The following is a 26919-nucleotide window of genomic DNA, read 5'->3' as shown; positions in this document are numbered from 1 at the left end:
AAAAGGGGGAAAACAACAGGCAGGAAACTGGAAGTGGGCATCACACCAGCCACTTATAAGTTCACTTGAAATTTGTACCCGCATCTTTCTTCATATGTGACCCGTAAGAGCACATTTCATTTGCTTTACATCACACATGTGACACCACTGCAGGCAGAGATCTTGCGTCGGTCTGTCTCCTCGTCCTGTGTTCCTGCTCTAACCCAACAAATGACGCTGCCTTCTCATTCAGTACTAGCCGACAAAGTTGAGTGAGAAACTTCGTACCGAAACTGAGCAAGAAAAAAATTTTTTCTGATAAAACGTTTGTAGGCAACATTCGTCACTAAAGTGTAGTATAGTGTCGCCCCCTGTCAGATCTGTGTCATCGCACATGTATGTTTTGTAATTGCTTAGCTAGATGGCGTACCCCCCTTCTGTCATGTGACAAGCTTGGACCAATCGGGAGGTGTCATCTAGCATGTGAAGCCTTTATAAGTAATAAACAGCCGCAGGTCGGCGAAGTCTTCGTTCCGGTTTTCATCGGGAGCAGTTAGCTCCGTGTCTCCTTCACTGCGCCGGCGCTAGCCGCGCGTTCGCCCGTCGGGGCCCCCCGCTTGCCTGCCGCTGCCGACACAACATCTTTTGGCGACGAGGGTGGGACTCCCGCAGCGGTTCCGACCGAAGCCCCGGGAAACCAACGAGCTTCGTAAGTGAAGCGACCCTTCCCGTGTCCGCACGGCAGGCAAACGCCGCCGACGCACTTGGCGTCGCGAGGCTTCCGAGCCTAGGCCTTCTCGCCCCCTTTGTTCTTCCTTGCCCCATTCCTGCTGCGAGCTCCGGCTTGTTTTCTGCACTGTCTCCTGCACGCTACCGGGCATGGCGTCTTTCACGGCGAACCTTCCCGTTTTTCTGGAATTGCCCGGGCCACCGTTAATTCCATGGCATCGATGGAAAAAAATTTTTCAGGCCCACCTCGAAGCGGCCGGCGGTGGCGACTGGACAGACGCGCGACGAGCGTCCGCGCTCGTCAGCGCTCTCGGGCGTGAGGGACAACGGAAGTACTTTGCATACGAGGAGCAGGAAGCAGCAAGGCAGTTATCCAGCGCAGCGTCAGCTTCAAGCGAAGCAGCAAGGCAGTCGACCGGCGCAGCGTCAACGTCAAGTGATGCGGTCCCGCCAGCGTCAGAGTTTCCGAGACTCTTGCAGCGGCTTGACCGGCTGTTCGCCGCGTCAACAAATGTCCTGGCGGAACGGCACGAATTCACCAGGCGAAAGCAGTTCGAGGGAGAAGGATTCCTGGAATTCGTGACCGCATTGAAGGAGAAGGCGGTACAGTGCAACTTCGCCGCAACCTACGACGAGCGCGTCCGAGACCAGATAATACATGGCGTATCGAACGTCAGCGTTCGCGAAAAGTTGCTGGCTCATGGCGAAACCCTGTCCCTGGACAAGGCAGAAGAAATTGGACGCTCGTTAGAAGCCTTGCATCGAGCGAACCGCGCGTTCGGCTCCGAAAATGTACGAATAATTGAGGCATCTCAACTTGGCGTTCCGTCGACGGGCCAAGATGGCCGACTTCTTCCGGGGAGCCGCCAAGATGGCCGACGTAGTCCGGGAGGCCATGACGATGGTCGACTTCTTCCGAGAAGCCGCCGAGACGACCGACTTCTTCCGGGAAGCCGCCGAGAGGGCCGACTTCTTCCGGGAAGCCGCCGAGAGGGCCGACATTTCGCACATGGCTCCTCCGGGAACCGTGGTGCATGCGATCGGTGTGGCAGCACGAAGCATATTGCAACGTACAGGAATTGTCCAGCAAGGAATCGGCGGTGCAACGCCTGCCACACGTTGGGCCATTTTGCATCAGTATGCCGGAAAACCCGTACTGTTCAACACGTCTCTTCCGCAGAGACGCTGTCTTCAACTTCCGCAGGGCAGCCGTCCGCGTCTGTCTTGACGGTAAGCGCTTTTGAAACTAAAAAAGATTTGGAAGTTCCAGTCGTAGTGAACGGCGTCTCCATGCGACTGCCGGTGGATACGGGAGCGTCTGTCTCATTGATGACGGCCGAAGATTTTGGAAAGCACTTTGGTCGACAGCACAGACTGTCACAAACAGTGGACTTGAAAAATTTCTCCAAGCAACGCATTGACATTCAAGGCCTGTTTCAAGCCACTGTCCAGTTTTTCCAAAGGTCATGCTCCGTCACGTTCCACGTAACGACTACAGGAACATCACTGCTGGGTTTAGACGCCATCCAACGCTTGGGCATACAGATCGACGGTACGTCGCTGACATGCCGTCTACCATCGCTTCCTTCAGTACAGAGCCCCACAGGTGTGCCTCCGGGTTTTGATCACCTTTCCAGTGACGAGTTGGGCCTCGTCAACAACTTTGTGCACCGAATTCATCGGCAGCAAGATGCGAAACCAGTATCTTCAAAGTTGCGCCGACTACCCCTGGCCCTCCGTGACCAGGTCACACATGAATCGCGACGTCTCAAGGACTGCGACGTCATCGAGCGCGTCGAGGCTACTGAGTGGGTGTCTCCACTCGTGGTGGTGCGCAAGAAGGATGGAACCATGCGGCTCTGTGTAGAGCTACGGGAACAGGACAGTCTTGTGTCTCAAGTTCAAGAAAAGGTCTTGCAGAAACAGTGGCAGACTAAACAGTACGTAGACAAACGTAGAGGTGCTCAGGCAACTCGTATCAAGGTGGGAGACACCGTCAGAATAAGATTTAACAGGAAGGGATTCTTTAAGTACAGTAAACCTCGTAAAGTCAAGGCCCAGATAGGACCATCTACTTTTCTACTCAGTGATGGGAAGACGTGGCATGTGTCTAAGTTAACCGTAGTGAGGAAGGATCCAGCAGGTAGTACAATGTGTACAAGTGATAGAAACTTTTTGTACTCGTATTCAAACTTGGATAGTCATTCCGATGACTTGTCTGTAGTGACATCGTCCTTTCATAGGCATCAGTTAAGCAGTTCGACTGACTGTATCACTTCCGAGTCTGCAAAGTCAGCAGTCGTCTCTGATTCCGTGGGGGAATCGGTAGCTTCCCAGGACTTGTTGGGACATCGAGAGGAGCTTCCTGGGCAACCCTCTCCAGCTTTGAGCGCTAACCACATTCAATTGTCCAACCAGGGGGAAGGAAATAGTAGTGGGACGACTGGGTCTTTAAAGTCGACCGATACGCGTCGCAACCCCCAAAGTTCTTCTGAGGTACGCACGCGTCCTCATCGTGTCAAAAAACGGCCTCCGTGGCTTGACGATTATGTTTCTTGAATGTAGAGCGTTTTGCCGTCTTCGAAATGCCACGGCTAGGGGCCTCGCTGTGACATTTGGGAGGCACTTCACATTTTTTCGTTCACACAGGTAAAATGTGTTCCTTGTTGCGGTGCAGTGAGTTTTGTGCCGTGTTCCGTGTTGGACTTTGTTTGAGTGACTGCCCATATTTTGGTGCCCAAGACTGGTGCGCGTGTATGTGAACTTGGGCGGGGATGGATTGAATTTGTTGTGGACTTAAGTGCGTGCTTTGTGTGCAACTGGTGCGCGTGTGTGAACATGGGGGGGAATGAACTGAAATTGCCTTTGGACTTAAGTGCGCGTCTTGTGTGCGCGTTTCACTGTATGCTTGCTTTGTTTCCAGGGGGGGATGATGTAGTATAGTGTCGCCCCCTGTCAGATCTGTGTCATCGCACATGTATGTTTTGTAATTGCTTAGCTAGATGGCGTACCCCCCTTCTGTCATGTGACAAGCTTGGACCAATCGGGAGGTGTCATCTAGCATGTGAAGCCTTTATAAGTAATAAACAGCCGCAGGTCGGCGAAGTCTTCGTTCCGGTTTTCATCGGGAGCAGTTAGCTCCGTGTCTCCTTCACTGCGCCGGCGCTAGCCGCGCGTTCGCCCGTCGGGGCCCCCCGCTTGCCTGCCGCTGCCGACACAACATAAAGCATTAACATTAAGCAAAGCAGGCACTGTGTAAGCAATTTCTTGCATGAACTTCAGCTAACAGTTGGGCAGTATGGTATGACCAAGACAGAAACAAAATGTTAGTCAGCTACCAATTAAAGTTTATTCATGAGAAAAAAACACTTCGTAGATAGTGGTAAATGATCGCTTTATTATTAGGTAAAGAAAGTCCTGCTGCCTGCACTGTAACTGTTGGCAGAGGCAAATAGAGAAGAGGGAATAAAAGATAGAGTATCGTTACAAAAGTATATAGAAATGGGAACTATTGGTGAGATTCCGAGGACGAAGTTATTTCGAAAGCGCTACACGCATGCCGGCAAGGCTACATGCTCATTATTAGTAAGTTATACTCCAGCTGCAACGAAAGATGTTTTCAGAATAGAGAGTTTTAGATTAGGGGACGCAAGCCGCTTGCGTTCCCTAATCTAAAACTAATAAAGTGTATAGAAGCGTTAGTAATGTAAGCAATTTACTGTATCGAATATGACCGCAGTTGCGAATCTTCAGCTGCTGCAGCAATTTCAACGGGCGTTCGCGATGGCGGCGGGCGACCGTGACGTCACTGCAGCGTGCAGCCAGTGTCCACGCCACCGCTGGATCCCCCCGAGAAGACGTTGGACTTGCGCTGCGTGACCACGACGTTACGGCCCTGCATGAGCGCCACCTGGGCCGGGTTGGGCATGACCCCTGGCGGCGGCGGGGGGACCCGGGCCGGCGCCAACTGGGTGAATCGGGCACCGGCGTCGAAGCCTTCGTAGTGCACCGTGTTCGGGTCGGCCGGGTCCACGTACGCCTGACCCTGGCGCAAAGGACACCACGCACTTTGCCGCTCATGCCAACCACATACGGAGCAAGCATATATAAGGCGACCCGAGAGGCTCGGTGGATTTTTTTTATTTTTCAAGGCGAAAGGCTTAAACAGCTCATGGTACAACATTTTGACCGTCCGGCGTTACGGCACCAAAATCGGGTGTCGAGCCCTCGACCTTTGGTGGGAGTCGAACCCACGACCTTTGGCGTTCATTGCGGAAAATGAATTAAGGCAACCTTACGTACGGCCTTTTGCGGGAGTCAAAGCTACTTGGAGACATGGGCGAACCGGCCAAATCTCTAAGTTGGATTTCTATTGACATCGTGGAGGCAATGATGAAGGTCGAGAGTCGGGCCCACGAACTTGTGTGTGAATTAAGGCGAAGTTAAGATAGCGTTAACTAAGGCACCCAACCCACGACCTTTAGTGGGAGTCGAACCCACTTGAAGATATGGAGGAACAGGCGATATCTCCAGATTGGAGTCCAATTGACATCGTGAAGGTCGAGAGTCGAACCCACGATCTTTGGTGTTAAGGCGCAGTTGATTTAAGTCCCGGCTTGACTCACTCGGTACGGCGATATGTCCTGACGTCAGCTGTTTTTCTACTGAATAACGATCAACAAACCAGATTACCTGTTCATAATGCCTCCTTCTCTTTTATCAATTCTGTTGCATTGTCAGAAACATGAAAGGCGGTTTCGGTTTCGTCGCGGTTCTACTTGCGTTGTAGGCCCCAACCGTGATAGCCGGGCAACTAATGCACCTTTCGTGTGAATCGCGTCGTGGTAGGACTAAACAGAACTGTAAAATTGTGCAACTGAGTCACACGTACAGACTGACGGCTCCTGCCACCGACACGATCGGTCGCCGCTGCAGACACCACCCGCCCCGTGCAGGCTGTCGTATGCGACGATAACGGGGGCCTATAAATCGAGTTGACGCAGATTTTCTCGCAAGCTGCCAGCAATGCCATGCGCTAAAACAGTTCCGCGTGGACCTGACTTCATAACCGGGGCGTATGCCTTACGTAACCGCTTCCTAGTCAGTGTAGAAGAGGATTGAAGTCAATGTGCAGTGCAATGTATAGACAAGGTCTGCAGGAGGAGATACCTGCATCTGACCCATGGGGTCCTGGTAACCCGTGGGTATTTGGTTCCACATGGGCCCTTGGTAACCCACGGGTGCTTGGTAGCCCGCGGGTTGTTGCTGCTGATACTGTTGCACCCACTCAGGCGCGGCAACTGCCGGTTGCTGTTGCCCTTGTGGCTGGGCCGGCGTCGTATCTTCGGGGGACGCGGAGGACTTGGACGAGGCCGATCCCCGCCTGCTGGAGCGCGCTGGCTGTCCTTTGGAGTTTTTAGCTGAGCTCGCTTTTTTCGCCTGATTTTTCGGCGGCATGGTGCGAAGCGCCTAGCACCGGAGTGCCAAACCACTTGCTTCTTTGATCCTTAATCCATGGCGCTTACCCACTGCGGCGGGGGAATTAACGGCCAAGAAGCCTGCGCCCAAGCAGTCTTTTCACCTACACAAAGTCGCACATATGTCGGTATGTGCCCACAACAGAGCGTTGGCCAATAGACGCGGCAGCGAATATAAGAGATATGACATGGTTTTGTTTCCGACGCTAACAAATGAATTTTATTTGAAAACATCTTTGTTATTAGAGGGTCACTTTTCGCTCTTGACTGTTCGTCCTCCGCCGGAAGTTTGGGGGGGGGGGGGGGGGGGGGGTCCCACGGTGGGGTTTCTGCACTCTAAGTTTACGCCCTTCGGGCTTGTTCCACAACGATAATCGTCGTCTGCCTTGCTTGCGTTTCAACTCGGCGCTCGCCATTTTCCTTTCGAGAATACCATGTCACGCTGATAACACACATGCCGTTCGTGACTTGGAAGTGCCGGGTTTGCAGCGTTAAACTTAATGCGGGCAAGACAGATGACGATTATTCTTGTGGTACAAGCCCCAAGAAGTGCAAACTTTTTTAAAGAGTGCCGGCGGTAGAGGAATGATGCAGCAGTTAAAAGCCAAATTGGACTGTCAACACGTGCGTTTTCGTATGCAGCGAAAACGTGGCTCATATACCCTCAAAATGCGTTTCACCCGTTGGGGTGTATATTGTGCCACAACAATAATTGCCATCTGTCATGGTGCTGCGTCTTTTTTTTTTTTTTTCTCTGGGCGAAATTAGATTTAAAGATACATTACGAGAATAAGTGGCCGCGGAAGTGACAATTCCGCTTCCTTATAGCCATTGGAGACAACCTATGCTAGCGGATGGGCCTCTTCAATTTGTCGCCCCAGGATGCCAGGGGGGGGGGGGGGGCGCCCCGACACGCTGCACACTAGAGTTACTGTATATGCTACCACAGGTGCTACCTGTGGTAGCATATACAGTAACTCTACTGCACACGAACGCGACGCTAGCTGGACGGAAGCACCACCTCGGGCAGTTGGTTATATCGACCCTATGCCCATAGAATATGCTATGCCTCAGGCAGTTGGTTATATTGACCCTATGCCCATAGAATATGCTATGCCTCGGGCAGTCTGGGGCTGTGGAGGACGGATAACCGAAGAGGTCCACTGATGCCAGAGCGCTCTCAAACGATCACCTAGATATACGCTATTTAGAGTGCAGAAATGTATTTTTAGGGCTGATGTAGAATAGATGTCTTGGAAAGGCGAAATTACGTGTTAAAATGGTTAGCCTTCAAGGCAAGTTCTTTTGGATGGCAAGGAAGTGATGGCCCGTTCTAACTTGCACGAGTGTCATGCGGCGTTCCTACACTCTTAGGCAAAGTTACACCCTTTGGCTTGCCCCTTCTGCCACACAACAATAATCGTTATCTGCCTTGATGCGTTTCCTTTCTTTAACGCTGCGAGCCCGGTACTTTCCAGTAACGAACGGCACGCGTGTTATCAGCATAGAGCAGTTTACACCGTTTGGAGTGCCCCTTCTGATAACGCGCGTGCCGTTCGTTACTGGAAAGTTCCGGGCTCGCAGCGTTAAAGAAAGGAAACGCATCAAGGCAGATAACGATTATTGTTGTGTGGCAGAAGGGGCAAGCCAAAGGGTGTAACTTTGCCTAGGAGTGTATAAGCCTAAAAAAAATTGTCAGGGTCAAAAAAAAAAAAAAAAAGTGGATCAGTTGCACGAATGCCTCAGCGCATATATAATGTTCCTCTCGGGAAATAGTACCTCAATGTTATTTTAAAGCGAGGCTTTCTCTGCCTTCCTTTCCGTGGTTTGGTGTGTCGTCGTGTACGTCTGGACGAGTTACAATAGGCGGATCCCGGAGGCAATGCAATATTCAAGTGAGCCTATCCCGAAGACTTGCGTAATCAAAGGGGGCCAGGGGGCGCAATATCGACACCAATGCGCGAACCGTCCTTGCAAAGGTTTTAATTTGCTTCGTAAAACCGCGTCATGTCCTTTCCCTCTCTCTCTCTCCCCCGTCACTACTGACCGTGGTTTTGGAGAGGTATTCTGCAAGAGTCCGCCTAGTGGACATGTCCATTTCGTCTGCTGTAGAAGTTTTGATTGGTTGGGCTGGGCCACGGAGCAAGAAATATAGGAGTGGAAACTCCGCTGTTTGCGGCGACCAGAAAGGTCACAAGCCCGCGGATATCTTTTCATGCTGGCGGCACCTGGCGGCATGGGAAGAAATTACCCCCGTTTCGGTTGCCAGGGCAACCGGTCGAGCGTGTTGCTCCCGTTCGGCCGCGCGCGCCTGACTTCTACTGAGGGCACTCTCGCGCGCTTCTTTACCGCTTGTAGCCCGAAGAGCAACTGCTGCTACGCTTCAGCCATTTGAGCACAGTAAAAAATAAAACGCGTTTTCCATGACAGCTATAAGATGATACGTAGCTTCTGGTTGTAGCCAGGGCTATCTTGCTCCGTGGCGGGCGGTTTTCGGCTTTTTGCGCTTGCGAAACTGATGGCTATCTCGTTCCTAATCGCTCAAAGGGCGACCGCTTGTTTCTCGCTCTAGTGCTCACAGGGGTGCGCGTAGGAAGGATGCCGCCGTGCATGTGTTTCCGCTCCTTTTTTTTAGGACTCGCGAAAACTAGTTGCCCTAGCTGCTTGGCGATAAGAGGAAGATTAGCGGAAGTTTGCCACGCGTGTTGCTTTTTTTGATGGGCACACAACAAAAGTTTTCTTGAGTGCGCGCACCTACGCAGTTCGATTACGGCGTGCCCGCTGAAGCAAACACCCGTGTCGTCTGCTTGTCGTCTGCTTCGAGCGGGCGCCGGAGCTGCCGGAGCCGCCGAGCCGCCTGCCGGGCGCTGTTTTTTTTTTTTTTTCCCCGCTGCGGCTTCTACGACGCGCCGCATGGTGCCGCCACTGCATAGGGTAGCGTCGGCGCATGCAACAATTGTGACTTTATCTGGTCGCCCGCGCTCGCTCGCGCTGACGGGAGTTTCACCTCCTATATGTCTTACTCCGTGGGCTGGGCTGCGCATCCATGGCGGCGGGGCACAGCCGATGAGCAGTTCTGCAGCAGACGAAATGGACATGTCCACTAGGTGGACTCTTACAGAATACCTCTCCAGGTGTCAGCAGACTTCCCAGTGGACACCCAGTGAATACACTTCGTCCGTAGGACGTCCGAATCATGTCCCAATTTCCATGCACCGTTTTCGGAGACAAACGGGACGCACCCGCGACGTCGCTTTGGATATTTTATACCACGGACGTGCCAAGCATATCGCACATGAATCTGTTTCGGATAACATGCCACGGATCCCACATGGACCATTATCGGCGTACAGATATTTGTTCACCAACTCAGGCTGCCTTTCCTCGTAACGGAATTGTTCCCTCGCATTTTCGAATTACAATCTGAAGCTATAATGTCTGGAGTTAGTGTGTACGTCATACTTTACGAATTTTCTGACCCAATTTACTTCCACAACTTTAGTGTACAATTCCGCACACGTGGGTGAATAAACTGTGCTCGTTATCTGTTCTTTGCATCTGTCGCACAGCGTATGCTGCGACCGCAATAGATATTTATAGCAAACGCTGTGCAAAAGACACTGCTACATGTCTGCAAAGTGTACGCAGCATGTTCCCGTAATGTCCCTCGCGTACATGCAAGGGATGTCCGCACGACACGGAATGTGCACGACCAAACGATCACGTGACTAAGATCCGCACGACATCACTATTTCCGCTAAGCAGTTACAGCGGTCAGCAGCAATTTTCCTGCCCTTTATGTAAAACCAATTACAAGTACTACTACTCTGGGGCTTACGGCATTAAAAGCGGATAGGTTTACTGGAGTTAGTGCAACCAAAGACGCACCTTAGTTGCTCAGCTGTGAAAACATACATTTGTCTCGTTCTCTAGGTTTTGCGTGGGGCGCCTTGACGAGAACAAACTGGAGGTATCGCAACCGCCGCGATGAAAAGTACGAATTTCAGCTGCGACGTTACAATGAGACACTGAAGAAACGATTGCGTAGCACCTCTATCTTACACATCACAAATAGTGTTAATTAGCGACATATATATAACCATTATGTTTAATACTTTTCAGTACATACATCCGTACTCAGTGGCGTAATTTTTTTTTTTTGTATAGCTACGCCATAGGTATTAGAGAATTTCTCAAACTTTGTGTTTTCCCGCTCGGATCGCGACTACAGTATAGTGAACCGAGCAGCTGCTTGCGTTTCGCCGTTTCCGACCTTGCCACCTGAGCGTTTTGCTGTTTCACACTTTAGCTAAATAAAAGCGCTGCAATAAGATTGCAGTCACGCGATTTCATATTTCGCGGGCTTTTAACTGAAAACGCCTAAAAGAAATCGCCAGGAAGCATCTACGTTGCCACAACACATTGTATCGGTCGTTCTAGAACCCCCCTTCGCGGGCTTTGATTAAAAAAAAAAAATTGCCACGAACCGCACTTCGCCCTAAAGCGCATATTTAATATTTTACATTAATTAGCGAATTAAGCGGAATGCAAGACCTACAATGCGCTCCACATACTGCAAACCATATGCCGTCGGTTTCATTCAGCTGCAGCTAACTTTATTTTTAAATGCTTCGTTCAAGTTACGTGAAACACCCTATATACTTCACCTCGCAAGGAGTTTGCGTCACTCCAGTAGCTGCAGGACCCCTTTCTACAAAAGGGCATGAACACATTCGACCGGGATAGTTGGCGTTCCGTCTATGGTTAAGGGCAAAATACAAAGGTCGACAAAAAGAAAATGTGTGGGGACGGTGATGAGCGGCTGTTTTAAATAAGGCTCATCGCCCCTCGAGCTACGTGCGCTCGCGCCACGTAGTTTGTTCATCGGCACAGTAATAAGACGTGTATATATACACACACACACACACACACACACACACACACACACACACACACACACACACACACACACACACACACACACACACACACACACACACACACCTGCATGTATGTACTTTGGTAGCAAATGAAATCTTTGTTTCACTTCGTTAACCTTCGATTTAGAGCTGTGTTGCTGGCTTCACGTTACAGTGCACAAGCTAGCGTCAACCCATCCTCTCCCACAAGCCTACTAAACTTCCGCCTTCGCCACAAATACAGGTCGTCGGTCCGCATGCGTTACTTCCGCACGCGATTGCAGCGGCTGTCCGGCAATCGTTTTTTCGGCCAGTACGAAATTTCGTTAACACGGCCACGACTCCTTACATTCCACAACTGGACTTCCAGGAACGGAGCCGGTTACGATTGAACACGGGAGTGCCGGGCGCATTTAACTCCCTACACCTGCGCAACTTCAAAAAAATTGGGAAAATGTGTAACGGTACCCCGAATTGGAGAGAAGTCGCGGTCGACGCTTCGGGCGTCAGCCCACGCTATCGTAAAACATGCACCCAGCATTACTGAACTGCCGAAGTACCTCTCAAGCGCGTATACGGGACATGGGCGAATGCTACAGCAACCCGGGCGCTCAGTTTGTTTTTCCACGACGGGGATAAATACGAGCCGCTTGTCAAATGGAGTAGGCAGCCACATTCCAACGCGAATATCAAGCACCCGGACCACGCATCGAAGGTTACACGGGGGTTACGACGAGCGGTCGAAGGCGGCAACAGCTTCCAAACCAGTCAACGCAGCGCTTATACGGCCCTGCCAGTCGGTACAGTGATGTTTGGCAAAGGAGACGATTGCGAAAACGGCAAACTCATGGTCGCACGCGGCACCGGCAAGCGCAGACGGGCGCTGCGGTCAACACACTCAACACAGGCTGGCGTGAACGGCTTTTATTAACGCAAACTCGGACGACGACCGTCCGCTGCTGCGGGAAACGGGCGGGCAGACCTGCAAGAGAAGGCACGTGCAACACATACCAGAGCACCACCACCACCACCTTTGCGGACAAATCCTGCGGGCCTGTCCACCACTCGATGCGAGCCGTCGGCCAGAACCTGTGAGGGGGAAAGAGAGACCCCGCCCAGCGCCAAACCAGGCTCTGGTTCAACAAGGAAAGGGCTGTGCCCTCTCGCAGGCGGTGCGCGATTCACACACTCCGGTCGGTGCGCGCACGAGCCCGTCAACAGAGCCAGCTACCCAACCATAGGGGAGTCCGTCTCAGCCGGTGACCGAAGCTGCAACCACCCGCTCCTGGGGCCACATGCAACGACGCTTGTGCTAACGGCACGACCCCACCGATTTTTTTTTTTTTTCTCTCGCAGCCGAGTAACGGGCCCTGCAATGCCCACAGGATATGGTGCCTCACCTAGCCCATACACAGCCCACTGAATAAGATCCCGAAGAGAAATACGACACGCCACTTCATAACACAAGGTGCACGCCTGCGACACACCGCATCCTTTATTCACAGTCAGTATGAAAGAAACAGCTCTACTTGGACAGTGATGAAAAGAAATGTCTGCTACTCACATGACGAGGGGGTGTTTCTCAAAGAAAAAAAGATGGCATGTACACACTTTTCAATGACATCAATGAGGCTTTGCTTTTTTTTTTTTTGTGATGAGAGGGAAAGCAGGGAGGAGGAAAAAAAAAAAGCTTCACAGGAGTGAGATGTGTGTGCTATGTCGCGAGAGCCTCTTGCTGCAGAGCACGGCGGCGGAACACGCACAAAGTCCGGCTAGCCACGACGCGACCTCCGCCAGTCCGTGAAGCGCGTCCGGAGAAGACGGCCCCCGAGTCCGCTCGTGCAGAGACGCGCGCGCGCGCTCTCCGATTAGAACGCGGGGGTACGCGACGCGCTGGGGTACGCCGTCCGCTCGGTCGAATAACTGGAGAAGAGAGAGGGCACGCAGCCGCGCGTTAGCCGGGCGCACAGAAGCACCCGGGCACCGGGAAGTTGGAAAAAAAAAAACACAGCAATGCCAGCAGTCCGGAGCGAGCCACACCTCCTGCTTTCTCAATGCATGCACTGAACAATGAATGGCCCGCCCACCCACCTTCCACAACCCCTTCTCCAGTCGCAGAACATGCATCACGCCCAACTTATGGGTAGGACTGAACCGCCACCAACCGCTAACAAAATGTTCAACACTCGGTTCCGTGCACAAGGGTTCGTAGGGGCAACTCACCTGTAGCCGTTGCCATAGCTCTGGCTTGGACCATCCTGAGAGCCATAGTAGCTGCTTCTGAAAGTGAAGCCACCCACATCAGCTGCAATGAAACTCGACTCGCATTATGTGCAACTGCTACTGCTGCAGGATTTTTAAGCTCAAGGTACGACCATTCTGTGTGCAACACACACAAATAACTGGCTTATCTAAGAGCAACACGAACAAAGCTGTTTACTATGTGCCAGACCTGCCCTTTCAATTCGAAGTTTCACTCTAAAGCAGCGTGGCCAAGGCACTCTCCTGGCAGTTTGCTCGTAGCTACATCACCAACAACCGTAAAGCTTGCACAGTGGAATGACAGCCGGAGTGCATTGAATTTATTTCCAAAGCAGTTTACGTTGCGCTCTTGCTTTTCGTGCCATTTTGCTACTGCCGAAATTTAGCCCGAAATCCAACATGTGACCAAAATTGAAACTTATCACGTTGCTGTTCACACAAAGAGTATGCAATATCCTCAAAGCTCGCGAAATTATCTGCAAAACGCCAGACACACGTCTTGGACAGAGTGCATGTAGTCTACTAATTGTGCACAAAAGCAAACACTTGCACTCGGCAACAAAATTAAGGGACCAACATATGTGAACACCAAGAAACAGTGACATTTAAAATGTTTTCAAACACCACCACCTGTAGCACGAAACAATGTGTTTGCCAGAAATGAAAAACTTTGCAGTTGAAGGACAACGGCGAAGCTTTCATTTCTTAGAAACCTGCATGGGTTTGTGCAGTATAGGCCAGCGGATGACTATTTATCCCTTCCATGACGCCATGGAATGCAAGGTCTTCACAACAGTCACCACTCGAATATATCAGTGCGGGTGAATATTTGGAGCTCACGTCCAGATTAACCATGCATATTGAGGGGCACAAATCAGGCAACACTGGTGTGCATCAGTGGTCAAATATCAAGATCAAGCCTATTGATGCACGGAGACCACCGCAGTCCAGGAAGCTTAGAATGTCAAGCCAGTCAGTTCACACTGAAAGCAATAACCATACCACTAACAAAACTGACAATGACTGGGCTGAACATTACGAATTGTCTTGCACAGCATTAGCCTTCTTACCTTTTCTTTGTCTATTCTTTTATGGCTACAGTTATTGCTTTATACATTCACGTTCCTCGAAGGCAAAGGAGATGCTCACCCAAAGTCATCATATGGTCGGCGGTAGTAGTAGAAGTCATCACGAGCGGCTGACGGGGGCGGTGGCGGAGCAGCCCGGCGCTCATACGGATCAGGATAGGGTCGCATGCGGTCGCCATAGCCGGGCGCAGCCCCAAAGCCCCTGTCACTGTAGGCCCCACCCCGGTCCAGGAACCGGTCGGGGCCACCAGAGCCGTAGCCCAGCCGCTCGGGGCCTCCAACACCAGGGTAGCGCGCCAATGGGCCACCACCAGGCGGCATCATGGGCATCGCGGAGCCAAAGCGCGCGTTCCTGCAATTGGTGCACCGATTTTACTCCAAACTAGCGACATCCATTTGGCAAGCACGAAACTAAACAGGCGCCACTGCAGTAGCACTGGGATGGCATTGCTGGGCAATCACTTCTGTGAGGCACTGGACATGTCTGCCAGAAATACTGTTTGACTACATACACACTGTGCCAAGCTTGTTATCTCGATACAGTATAATGCAATTAGCCATACACTTCAATGTATATGGTGCAGTCATGGTCAAACAATTGCACAAGAATATTGCAAGGCATCTAACTTTACAAACTATTACATCTGTGCTCTCGCGGAAGGGGAAAAGATAAGTTGCTAAATGCTAGAGAAGTTGCCAAACAACACCTCGGCCCTGTCGGCAGTAATGGCCCTCCTTGCCAGCATTCTGTAGCACACCAGCAGTCTAAGGCAGTCATGCTCTAGCTAACTAAAGTAGACTTTGCAAGTGTTGTTGGCAAATTGCTATCAAAGCTCTGCTGTAAACGTACAAATTGGCTTTAAAAAAATAAAAATAAGATAAAATTATGCCCACAGAGATTCTTACAATTAGAATATGGTGTGGTGCGCTACAGTGCTGCTGCATGCATGCAATCCCAGCAAGCGGGCACTGGCATCCTTTTCAGACAGCTGCCTTCGGCATGACAACCAATGTACGGTGGTGGTGCAGGTGAACACCACCACCACCGTCTTGCTCAATATTGAGAAAAGTGGGGCTCTTAGCGTGCTTATGTTTCAATTGCTTTTGTTTTTATAAATGAGAACCTAACTACAAGACTTGTTTACAGAGAACCAGAACTTGTTGGAGGCCATGCCACAGTGAAGACAAAACTTAAGCTTCAGTTTCCATAGATTCGCATACAGGTGCCATATTTCCCCCTAGGCATGCTATAATAAACTTTGCTAAATGACATTTCCAAGACACTATGCATATACCAAATGGCTCTGCACAACTGGGCACAAAATGTCAGTCAATGCATCAGTAGGTACAGCACCAAGAAGCAGTTGTAATGAGCCATCACTTACGGGTTTCGTGGGCATTCCTTTGACCAGTGACCCTGGCGGCCACAACGGTAGCACTGACCACGACCACCCATGCCTGGCTTTGGTCGCACCTTACTGTGGGAAGCCTGCAAAAAGCAGACCAAGATGGAAATGTCAAGCCACACTGAAGCAAAACCCACAGCAACTGATACTCCAGCATTTTAGAACATGTATAGTTGAACCTTAAGAATGGAAGAAAACACTGGGTCTGGCGACCTGCACATTAACAAGCAGCTTTCTTTTGAGAACGAGCCTGCAGCGACTTGAGCCTCACCTCGACAGTGATCTTGCCACCCATGAACTCTGAATTGTGCAGTGCATCGATGGCCACCTTGGACTCTTCCTCGGAGTTCATGTGCACAAAGGCATAGTTCTTGACAATGTCGCACTCCTCCACCTTGCCATACTTCGCGAACAGGGCCTCGAGAGAAGCCACATCGCACCCCTCGGGCAGGCTGCCCACGTACAGCTTCGGCTGAAGAAAGGCACGATGAAATGGTCTAGTGAAGCATCAATACCATTTAGAAATCCAAACAAGCAAACTGTAGACTAACATAAGCAGTCATCTAGGAATCGCAGAAAAGCAAGAAAGTTGGGATTACTCTGAAAAGGTATTATAGATGAAACAAGTGTCGGGGAAAAAAAAAAAAAAAAGTGGGAAGTGAGCTTTTGCAAGGAAAAAACATTGAATGCACCACTGAACAGGAGCAGTAAGTTCACAGGAAAATGTGAAGTGATTGAAGAATCAAATAAGGAAGTAAAATTACTAGAGGCAAATCTGGTGTCAATTCATTCAGGCACCACAGGAATGGCGCACACAAGAGTTTCCACAATTTGGCTAAGTTTCTCTGAGAAATCAACCTACAGCTACATTTCTTTACAGCAGTGGCGTGTTCTATGTTCAATGTTCTAGAGGGCACAAGTTTACAAAAATTCGTGTATTCAATGAACTGTCTAGCCTCTATTCATTCCAGTACAAGACTATGGGTACACTTCACATTTTACAGGCCACTCCCGACAGGCTGACGGTGCAAGCGCTACACAAATTAATACTGCAAATCGGAATGGTTTGATTGGATTCAGGGTTGCAAACGAAAACTCGGCGCCAAGGGATAAAGAAGTCAGGTACTGCGCACTTGTCTTTTCGTCCATTATTCTGGCGCCAAGTTTTGCAACCACGAAGCACCACAAAGCACGAATGGATCGTGGACCCAATTAGGCGGATCGATAACGGCCGCCCTATTTCCGACATGCATTGTAAGCCCGGCCGGCGTGGCCTGAAAGGCCCGGAGCAGTGATGTTGCAATGCCAGGAGGCGCCCTCACATTTGGCGGGCACGTGCGACAGGAAAGGAAGCCACTAGCATAAATCACACGAGCTTTCGACAGAGCCGTTTGGGCGTAAACTGCTTTTACTCACGCGAATCGTTTCAGCGCGAGTAGGAAATGAGCCTTGCGGAAGGCCCGCAAGCAAGTTTTATCGACGCGCCGCTAACGCCGCTTCCGTAATATTCGGCGTACTTCCGGGGACCCGAAAATTTCGGAATTCGAATTAAAAACCTTGAGTAGGCATATTATTGAACAGCGAAGACAGCTTGAACAGAAAATTTTTTACGGCATCTGCATAGTAATGGGACGGTTTCAAGGGTTAACCCGAACACAGTACACCAATTAAACCGCCATTAAAAAAAAAGTCTAATAAAAGATTCCGTGGCGACCACGACTGTCGGTAGAACAGGCAAAGGAACGATGCTTACCATTGCGTCAGTTGATGCGCGAACCTGCAATAAAAGTGAAAGCACAATACGTTAGTCCTGAACAGCTGTCGCCGAAGCGCACAGGCCTACTTGCCACGAGTTACGTTTTATGATTACGTTGCACTCAAACTAGAACTGAAGTGCGAGAAACAGTATGATACGCTCGATGCCCAATAAATACAATGCAAGAACAAAGCTCACTCAGCGGCAACTCGGCGCTTGCGACCTAAATGCGCAATTTCAGCGCAACCTCGAGATAGAAATCGATATGTGCGCCGCAACAAGAATGTGCGGGCCGTGCGGAACAATGACGCTCGCCACTCCAAGATGGTGGACAAGCTTTCTCCACATCGCGGACGACGCACGCTTTGAGCATGCACCGTTAGCGGACACCACCAACTCGGCTATCAAATAGCAGGGCTTAAGCCAAAACAGTACATACATGCAGCAGTTATCAAATTTAGGGCGAGCTTTATTGAGCTACCACGTCGGCATACTCCGCCGAACAAAGGCGGCACGACGCGCCATGTTGCCGGCGCAGTTACTACGTAGTATTTTAATGATAATCGACCAATACGCGATTCGGTGAACCGCTACGTCTAGAATAAAATAAATGGTACTTCTTACTCACAGAAAACCGTCCTCACGAACTGCTTTTAGCAGTTATATCGTACAAATGCCGACGGGCGACACACAGAATGCGTCCGCTTCCGACTCGCAGCACAGCCTACGGTCTGATCACGTGACGGCGCCGACTACAGCGCCGACAATCGGTGGTGGCGAGCCGATTACATGACTACGCGTTTATTTTTTATTTTCCCATACATGCTCCAATCACCGCCCATGTGTTTTCTTTCATGTTCTGCCGTCAATTTTTATAGCGCACGTGATCGACGTATTCTCTAAAGCAGGTCCTAGATTGTACTTGAGATATTTATTGAAGTGCGAAATACGGGAACCATCACTACTCTCCTTGGGCCCGCTCACGCGTTTTTTTTTCTTCTTCTTTTCTTTCGGAATTGTACAATCGTTACCAAAAACCCTGTAAAATGCGATACGCTAGCTATCTTAATTCTGCCATATTTACGTAGGCATGGCGTATAGCCCTGTCACAACAACGTCAGGGAAACGTCGCCATGAGCGGCAGTGAAGCCTCATGTTTCTTTCCATGCATTTTTCATGCCCTGCCTATGAGGCAAAACTGCGCTTACGCTTACAGAGACTTAGTTCTTTGATATAACTGATTCACGTGTTATCCAGGCATAAAATTTTACATTTACAGCCGGCTTACAGGTGTTCAAACATGAAAAGGTCACCACATCGAGTGTTTGACTTTCGGTTTTGTTTTCGCAACATGCGAGTCTGTCTCTTTTTTTTTTAATTCTTCGAAGAATTTCCAACAAGACATAGCCAGAGAAAAAAAAGATAAACAAGAGCGCGCGGCTCTGCATTGTACAGAAACCGCTGTAATATCAAAAACGTGTCCGTTACGTCACGCAACGATAGCCGTCTTTGTAATTTCGTACGACCATCTCCCAATCACAGCGGCCCAATCCCGCAGCCCACTGCGAGCAAGCGCGACGGCTATTGGCTGATGGTCGCCAGGTGACTCATGAGAACGCTGAGACACGTGTGTGTCGCTCGTTGTGTGTAGCAGCGTATGTATGTTTGTGAGCGCGCATGTGGAGCGCATTCCTTAGCGTATAAAGAGTCATAAGCGCGCGGAAGTAGCACGATGCGGCTACAAGTATTGGATTCTTAGCCAGCTGTCTTCTCAGATGAACATTGTTTTTCTCATGGATCCTCCTCGCCAAGGTAACTTTTCCTCATTGCCGCGTTTCGCTCTCACTTGCTAAATGTCGGACGTATTGTCAGGTTCAGAGGAGCATTCCGATGAAATAGCGGGAAGTTCTTATGCTTCCTTACTGCACTTTCGAATCACCGGTTCAGAGCCGCGCCGACAGCCTTCCACAGCCGTGCTATCACTACCAGCATATGCTGATATTAAAGCGCGATTACCGCTATCGGACCACATATCTCGTGATACATTCTTTATTGCCTCTTGCACTGTTGGGAGCGCTCCCAAATGGCCAGTCGATGACTCCTTGCATTGTTAAGCGCCAGTTTGCGAGGTCTCGCCAACTAATACCTGCCACTGACCAGATTCTTTCGTTATGATTTTATTGTTATTGTTCTTTCAAAACTCGATCAAGTCGGGAACTAAGTGGGTCCCCGCTGTGCGGTGAATGTAGCCGCTAGACTTACTTCACTCTCCCCTCTCGGGAGGAGCAAAATGAGAGCTCGTAGTATTTTCCTTTCCGCATTTTGTTTAGTTTCGCAGAACGAACGTAGTTACGCGCATCACTTGTTGCGCGACGGCTGAGCTTGACGTCGCGGGTTCGATCCCCGCTTGCGGTTGCTGCATTGTGGCGAGAACGACGAGACGAAAAGTGTACTTAGATTTACGTGCACGTCACAGAGCCCCAGCTGGTCAAAATTAATCCGGAGACCGACACTGCGGCGTGCTGCTTCATAATCGATACGTTTTTTTGGCACACAAAACCAGACATTAATAATTTTATACGGATGTCACACAGTGCATTTTCGATCGCGATCGAAACTGTACCGTGTGCCTGTCCAGAAGTGTCGCGTTCAAGTGCTCCAGGCGGCCATGTATGTGACGTTACTTTACCATTTATAAATACTGTTGCAGGTTCAGAACATGTCATCACTGAAAGAAGTGAACAGGCAGAGTGGATCCTTTGATTCCACGAAGTATGACATTGAAGACCTACTTTTCAAAGTCCTTGTTATTGGCGACTTCGGTGTTGGTAAGCATTAGTTTAGTTTATGAAAATTGCATTTATCATGAAGAAGCCTGTTCATAATGGACTCCGATATAGTAACTCATGCCCTGCTTTGAGCGATCGCAGCTGTTACTGTGGTTGTCAATGCAGGCTGCATTATTTTACTCGACATTAAATATATATCTAAACTAGATAATCTACTATCTTCTGCCATTATTGATTGTAACATGGACTTGCTTTCTTCCTCAGCATTATTATTTATCCAGAAGCAGCTCTTCAGCTGCATTAAAGTCATGCTTGCATGTTTGTGCTTATGCATAGTTACCTCGCCTCACTGGGCAGTTCTAAAGAGAACTGTGCATGCATTAACGAGTTGGTGAAAAATTTCTTTAATATAAATGTAAGCATCTCGCGATTTTCCAATGCAAGCCACATGTAAGTGTGTGCATCTCTTTCACTACTCTGTTGTGTTCTAAATTTTGGGCTCGGTAAAGCTGCAAAAGACAATTTTCGAAAATTTCCGAGTGAATCTGTGTACAATCAAAAACAAATATGGTGTACTTGTATCAGCTTGGCTGTTTTGCATTGATAAATATATTCCATGAATCTTTTCATGGCTTTGTGTTCTTTATAAGCAGGTTTGGCAGCAGGCAAAGAAGTGTTGTTGTGTGAATAGAGGCAGTGCTTAAAGACTTGGGTGCCGATCATTATGGACTTCGAGTACATTGTCTCTGATATCTTCCAGTATTTCTCGTGTGTTCATTTTTTTTTTCTTGTTCATTTTCAGCGCAGTAGGACTGTGAGGATAGTGCCAGAATCAAACAGTTTCCGAACAATTATTATAAAGTAATGTTCACCTCCTAATATTCTGAAAGTTTGCAAGTTTCTGTCATTGCATAGTACGTTATGAAGCATTGTTTATTAAAAGCACAAATGGAGCATTAAGGGGTATTCAAATGGAGACTCTTCAGAGAGTACGAATGATCACTGTATAGTTGGCTGTAATGTATGGCTACTTAAGAGGAAGCTTTAGCTCGGGCCCAACTCCGACGCGGCCTATTCAAATACATGTAAAACGCAAAAACGTTTTTATGAGATAACCCCTGGACCGATTTTGATAAAATTTGTGGCATTTGAAAGAGAAAGTTAAATTCTAGTGACTGTTGGAAGCGGAATTTCGATTCAGGGCTTGAATTTTCTTAAAACGATTTTCAAATATTCGACCGTTTGAAAAAAATAGAAGCACGAAGTTTACAAATTCATAGCTCTGCATCAAGAACTGATATCGCGGTTCCGTAAACGGCATCCATTAGATCATTCAAAGCGGACAAATTGAATATGTCATTTTACATCCTACGTGAATTTGTTACGTTGGTTACAAGGGTTTTGCAAAAGTTGCATTTCCCTATGATTAAATTTTTTTTATATTCATTTGTAACATATCAATTTTGTCCGCTTTAGATGTACTATTAGATGCAATTCACAGAATTGTATTATCATTTTCAGTGGTTGAGTAACAGAGTTGTAAACTTGATAGTTTCGTTTTCTGAAAATTTTCGATTTTTGCCAATTTTTAATAAAAAATTGACGACCTAACTCGAAAATTTGAAACCAACAGTCACTAGATTTTAAGTTTTTCTTTTAAATGCAACAAACCCCGTCAAATTTGGTGCTGTGGTTGCCGAGAAAGACGAATTCTCCTTTTACATGTATTTAGATAGGAGCACCCGAGCTAAAGCTTCCTCTTAAGCAACGTAGCCTGCTCCACTACACAAGTTCTGACGTATTGTGTCTATACTATACCTGCAGGGGTGGCGATTTACCATATTTTTGCTCCAATTTTATGTTTAAGTGGGTGCAGTTGAACTTTTGAAATTTGCAGACCACATTGAATAGAACACTATTCGATTCATTATTTGAATATTTTGAATATTTGCAGACCCCTACAGCATAGTTTTATTTGTGCCCATGAGTGATGAGAGTATTGTTGAAATGGATGTGCAATAGTATCTTTAAATTTGGAGCTCTCGTTTGTTTGTAAAAATGTTATTGAATGAACAGGGCAGTGCAGGAGTAGTAATCCTTGTTTATTACAGGAAAGACCTCATTGATTCGGCGTTACACAGAAGGTATGTGTACACTTTGATTCCTTCCTTTCTTTTCTTTCTGTTTCGAACATATGATATGCCATTGTACGCTGTGTTCACATGATTCTAAGGTTGAGCCTTATGTTTAGCACACAATATTGTAGATGCTGTTCCTTTTTTCTTGTTTACGACTGATTTCCAGTGCTCGCGCTTTGAACTTACCTTGGAGGCTAAATGACTATATGGTGCTGTGCTGTGGTGATGTACTGTTAAGCACAAGGTCATTTGTGGTGGCCCGGAATAAGCTGAATTTTGGGTACGCATAAAATAATTCTTGGTGGTCAAAATTAATCTGGAACCCTTCTCCACAGTGTCGCTTATGGCCCCAGTGATGCTTTAGGCCAGTTAACTCTACGTGTTAATCAAAACTATTACAATACCCTTCCTGAGGCTATTTCATCCTGTATTTCCAAGTACTGTCACCTAAACTTGCCCCATTGTTTCTTTAATTTATTTATTAACACTTTATTCCTGTTTATGCTAACAATACTGTTGCAAAATCATAGCAGCATTGTTGCTTCGCTGCTATTCTTCATACCACACTTTCTGAACCAGATGTGTTTCACTGTGGTGTTGTCTTTGGCAGGTGTGTTCGATCCAGCCTATAAGATCACCATTGGAGTTGACTTTGCCCTGAAGCACCTTGTCTGGAATAGCAATAAGCACATAACCCTGCAGCTGTGGTAAGTTCTGGTACAACAAATGGTGCAAGTAGGCAATAGGGGTCACTACATTTAACCTTGTTTGCTCTAGGGACATCGCTGGACACGAACGCTTTGGATACATGACACGGGTGTACTACAAGTATGCGTAAGTCCAGCCACTTGCTGATGTTTTGTTCACTTCCTGATTGCCTTCTCACCTCCCCCTTTTAGCACTGCTGCTGTGATTGTCTACGACTTGTCAAGGTGAGTGTACAGGGGTGTGCTTGACACCTGCTCCTCTGTCTCGAAGTTTACCGCTTGGTCTTAGAACTATAGCATACTTGCAAACTCACGAAATTTTCTTAGTTTGTTAACCTTTTCATTGAGGGGAGGCTTCTTGGATATTATAAAACGAACATGACAGTCTAACACACATAATGACAAATGGTACACGTAATACGGTCCTCACATTCCTATCTTTGTTTTCCATCTCATATCTAGTTTCGTACTGATGCGCGCGCGCTTCCAAGATAGTGCCACTGTGTCTGGTTCAGGAAAAAGAAAACTAAATGTACGACAGATGAAAGAAACATGCAAGAGTGGTCCTTACACTACAGTTCAGATATTTTAATGGAGAGTCTCCACGGTAGTGGAACACAAAATCGGGTCGCTATCCCTCCACTCAGCGGATGCGGGCACCACGCAGCGCAACCCCAGCCATGAAGGGGCAACAAACGGCTACAAAATGTAAATTACAGTATGTACCGTAACTTATTTAGTAAAATTTTCTGAACACATATTTGATTACTTGTGCATTTTTTATTTCTCATACAAGCGATGTCCACCTCTTCAAGTAGTCCAGCTCAAGCACTGAAATTGCAGTATCTGCAAAAAAAAGAGAAAGTTTTCTCGATAGCATTTCGTGTAAGGCACAGGGAAATGAACAAAAAAAATCTTGCTATTTGGCAGAAATTTGCATCGCCGCAGGCATTGCAGTAAAACGAGCAACTTGGATGTGGCCACGAATCTCCTGCATAGCACACATTAAACATTTCCCCTTTCAATGTGACTGGTTGGGCTTTGTCTGACTTTTTCTCTGTTTTCCTTTTCATTTTTTTCAGGCCAACGACCCTGCACTCTGTGCTGAAGGTTTGTATTTCCTTTTTCTCTCTGCTATGTGCAACAGGTGGCCACAGCTGTGGCTGGTTTGTTTAACTTTAGATTGACAGATGGTTCATGCTTTGTTCTTCCAGCCAGTACACCTACATGGAATGTTCTTGTTGTCACGTGCCGCTGCAATTATTCGATGATCTGCACATGTTGTCAAATGCAGGTGCAATTATTAGATGATCTGCGCATATGAGGTTTTGTTTCAATGCATGGCCCCGCTCTAGATTGCTATTATTTCTGCAGTTTAAATGTGTCATAGCAAGATTTTCCCATGTTTTTTAGGACTTGAAAAGAAGTGAAGCCCAATATGCCTCGTCTGGAGAAGCAGTTGTGGTTGTCAGGCTAATGCTATGCAGAATGAACATAATTCGTTCCATTTGTTGTTTTGTTCTTTGAGACATGAGGCTTTGCGAGACTTGTTTCCCCAACTGTTTTCTATGTGGAAGCTCATTAATTTGGTCTGTGGCCTTGGTTAGGCATACGAAAAAGAACAAGAAATAGGTGGCAGGTGAAGAAGGCTATTTACACTAGTGTATAGTACACTTGTCTGCACTTTTAGAAATACGTCCGAGTTTAATCTGAATTGGAGTAATGCACGTGCCTGGGTTTACCTGGAAGGCCGCACCCGACCAATCGTACGGGCAGGGCCGAGTAGGGTATATTATGGTGGGCCTGGGCCAGGCCTTTGAGCACACACGGGCGTACTGCATAGATCCAAGGCATTCTTTGCAAAGCTGGAAAAGGTGGCTTTTAAATACATTAGCAAAAAAAAAAGAGACTGATGTTTTTAATTTTGTTTTGTTTCTTTAACAAACAAGCCTTGTTGGTGCAAAAGTAAAGATTCTAAAAATCGCTATTGATACAATTTGACTGTTACTGCTTTTGTGATAACACTATGCTTTCGCTCTCGCTAAGATTATTTCATTCCAATTATGCTATTTACTGCTTTTCATTTATTGCATGGCACTGCAGTACACATCGATGGCTTCCACATTAACTGCAGTCACAATATTCTTCGTTGTCTCCACAGGGTCGGTGTTTGTTGTCACTGCAGTTTTATTGTAACATATTATATACCACCTAAGTAACAACATATTTCAGGCATGTACCACTGTACATGCCCTAAAAATGTTGCTTGGGGATGTTGTTGCTCGGTGATTCAAACGTGATAGCCTGCTGGGATTGCGGCCGGCACTTTTTCCCTGTGGCATACAATGAAAGCGAGGGCCTTTGTGACGCATTATGACTGCATTTGGCCACCCCAGTGATCACCCAGTGCTTGCTTGTGGCACGAAAAGTGCCGGCTGCTATGCAGGCTGATAATCGCATTTTAATCGCCGAGCACTGTACACGCAGAGTTCCTGTGGTGGGCCGGGCCCAGTCAAGCAGGCCTGCGCTTGGAGTCGGGTTCGAGCTGCGCTCGGCATTCAAACATTGGGCAGGGGCTTGGTCCGAGCCGAAAAACCAGGCCAGTGCAGTGCTCTAGTCTGAATCGCTCCTCGGCTAGATGAACGAAAGTCGCCATGGTGCAAAACTTTCTCCCGTCTCTGTCCTGGCTCTTTCTTGTATATCCAGAATGGTAGAATTCATCCAAAGCCACAAGCCTCTGCCTTTTATTCGGCACATTTTTGAGGTATGCAATGGCACCGTCTAGGTAGGGTGAGGGGAAAGCAACGGCTCGGGAACCTGAATGACTGGTAAATGTGCAGGTGCGCCTGCACACAGACGTGGTTGGATCGTTCAGAAGAGTTGTGTTCACTCTAGGAATTCTCTGTGTGAATGTGATTCATGAGCGAGCCACTTTGTTCTGTGAAATGTTCGCAAATCGAGGTGATTGCTTAGCGAGTCATTCCTGTATCTGGGCAGGAAAAAAAAAAGAAAGGAAATATGAATGTTAAATAAATTCATCCTTTGCCATATATGTCACCATACAAACAAAGGTAACTCTCTGAAGCTAATCTTTTACAGCAAAGGTGTTAAGCGCAGTTCTTCCACTGTTTTTGTTTGGTGATGGTTAAAGCCATTAGTAAAAGCTGACTTGCAGTGGTGTGGTCAAGATCAAATGTCAAAGAAAAACGAGCAATGCAGCCTGCATCAGAACCTTTAATTGCTTTTAAGCATAATTATCAACTAGAATCATCATAATTATCACTATAGTAGGCAATCGCTTCCTTGCAAGCTTAATTCATTTACTTGCATCTAATCCATAATTTCTCTTTCTCACGTTGCGCTTTAATGACTCCCTGTTGGAGGTCATTTAGGAGGTGCCCAAATTGACAAACATTCCGTGGGTATCATGCCTGTGCTCTTTGGCTAAGCCCATTTTAGTATCTGTTCTTACGAGTATGTTTGGGAAAGAAAGACGAAAGTCTTTGTAAGATGTTCCAATATAGTGTGTAGGGATGACAGGACACCTCGGTGCACCGTGGTTGGTTCAAACCTGCCCATTAACCGCAGCGCGGTTTAAGCTCGAGGGAAAAATGCACATTGATCAGTATACATCTATTACTAACACTCTAAGCAGACCAACTAGCTATG

General features: G+C 48.0%; 3 protein-coding genes and 1 long non-coding RNA gene across 9 annotated transcripts in view; 2 read left to right on the top strand and 2 right to left on the bottom strand.

The window, feature by feature from the left end:
• Nucleotides 1-4034: 4034 nt before the first annotated feature.
• LOC126533540 (uncharacterized) lies at nt 4035-6294 on the bottom strand. Its single transcript, XM_050180707.3, has 2 exons — nt 5878-6294; nt 4035-4753 (listed from the first exon to the last, which is right to left on the bottom strand). The coding sequence occupies exons 1-2, from the start codon at nt 6163-6165 to the stop codon at nt 4514-4516; spliced, it is 528 nt and encodes a 175-aa protein (XP_050036664.1). The 5' UTR covers nt 6166-6294; the 3' UTR covers nt 4035-4513.
• Nucleotides 6295-7152: 858 nt separating this feature from the next.
• On the top strand, nt 7153-8741 carry LOC140219521 (uncharacterized). The gene is made up of 2 exons (XR_011895854.1): nt 7153-7211; nt 7260-8741. It is a non-coding gene; the product is annotated as an uncharacterized lncRNA (long non-coding RNA).
• A 3193-nt stretch (nt 8742-11934) lies between these two features.
• LOC126533457 (uncharacterized) lies at nt 11935-18361 on the bottom strand. Of its 4 annotated transcripts, none has more exons than XM_055071920.2 (7): nt 18245-18361; nt 17614-17637; nt 16132-16332; nt 15840-15943; nt 14516-14806; nt 13328-13384; nt 11935-12193 (listed from the first exon to the last, which is right to left on the bottom strand). In XM_055071920.2, exons 2-7 carry the CDS (start codon nt 17614-17616, stop codon nt 11950-11952), a joined length of 900 nt encoding a protein of 299 aa, XP_054927895.1. In that variant the 5' UTR covers nt 17617-17637; nt 18245-18361; the 3' UTR covers nt 11935-11949. The 4 variants fall into 4 exon arrangements, with proteins under 4 accessions (XP_054927895.1, XP_054927896.1, XP_050036583.1 ...); XM_055071921.2 differs by having other exon boundaries at nt 13328-13381; XM_050180626.3 differs by lacking the exon at nt 11935-12193 and adding an exon at nt 12560-13027 and having other exon boundaries at nt 13328-13381; nt 18245-18360.
• An 854-nt stretch (nt 18362-19215) lies between these two features.
• LOC126533458 (ras-related protein Rab-32B-like) overlaps nt 19216-26919 on the top strand; it is a 29027-nt gene continuing 21323 nt past the window's right edge. Inside the window, exons 1-7 of one of the 3 annotated variants that reach the window (XM_055071922.2) lie at nt 19216-19428; nt 20327-20444; nt 22517-22549; nt 23154-23250; nt 23321-23377; nt 23443-23475; nt 24333-24360. In XM_055071922.2, coding sequence (XP_054927897.1) covers nt 20336-20444; nt 22517-22549; nt 23154-23250; nt 23321-23377; nt 23443-23475; nt 24333-24360 — 357 coding nt within the window. In that variant the 5' untranslated portion in view covers nt 19216-19428; nt 20327-20335. The remainder of the gene's footprint in view (nt 19429-20326; nt 20445-22516; nt 22550-23153; nt 23251-23320; nt 23378-23442; nt 23476-24332; nt 24361-26919) is intronic. The other 2 variants (XM_050180628.3, XM_055071923.2) reach the window with 2 other exon arrangements.

The sequence above is a fragment of the Dermacentor andersoni genome, chromosome 7, assembly GCF_023375885.2.
Source record: "Dermacentor andersoni chromosome 7, qqDerAnde1_hic_scaffold, whole genome shotgun sequence".
NCBI lineage: Eukaryota > Metazoa > Arthropoda > Arachnida > Ixodida > Ixodidae > Dermacentor > Dermacentor andersoni.
The sequence above is the reverse complement of the archived record's forward strand: the minus strand, read 5'-3'. Positions and strand labels throughout refer to the sequence as shown.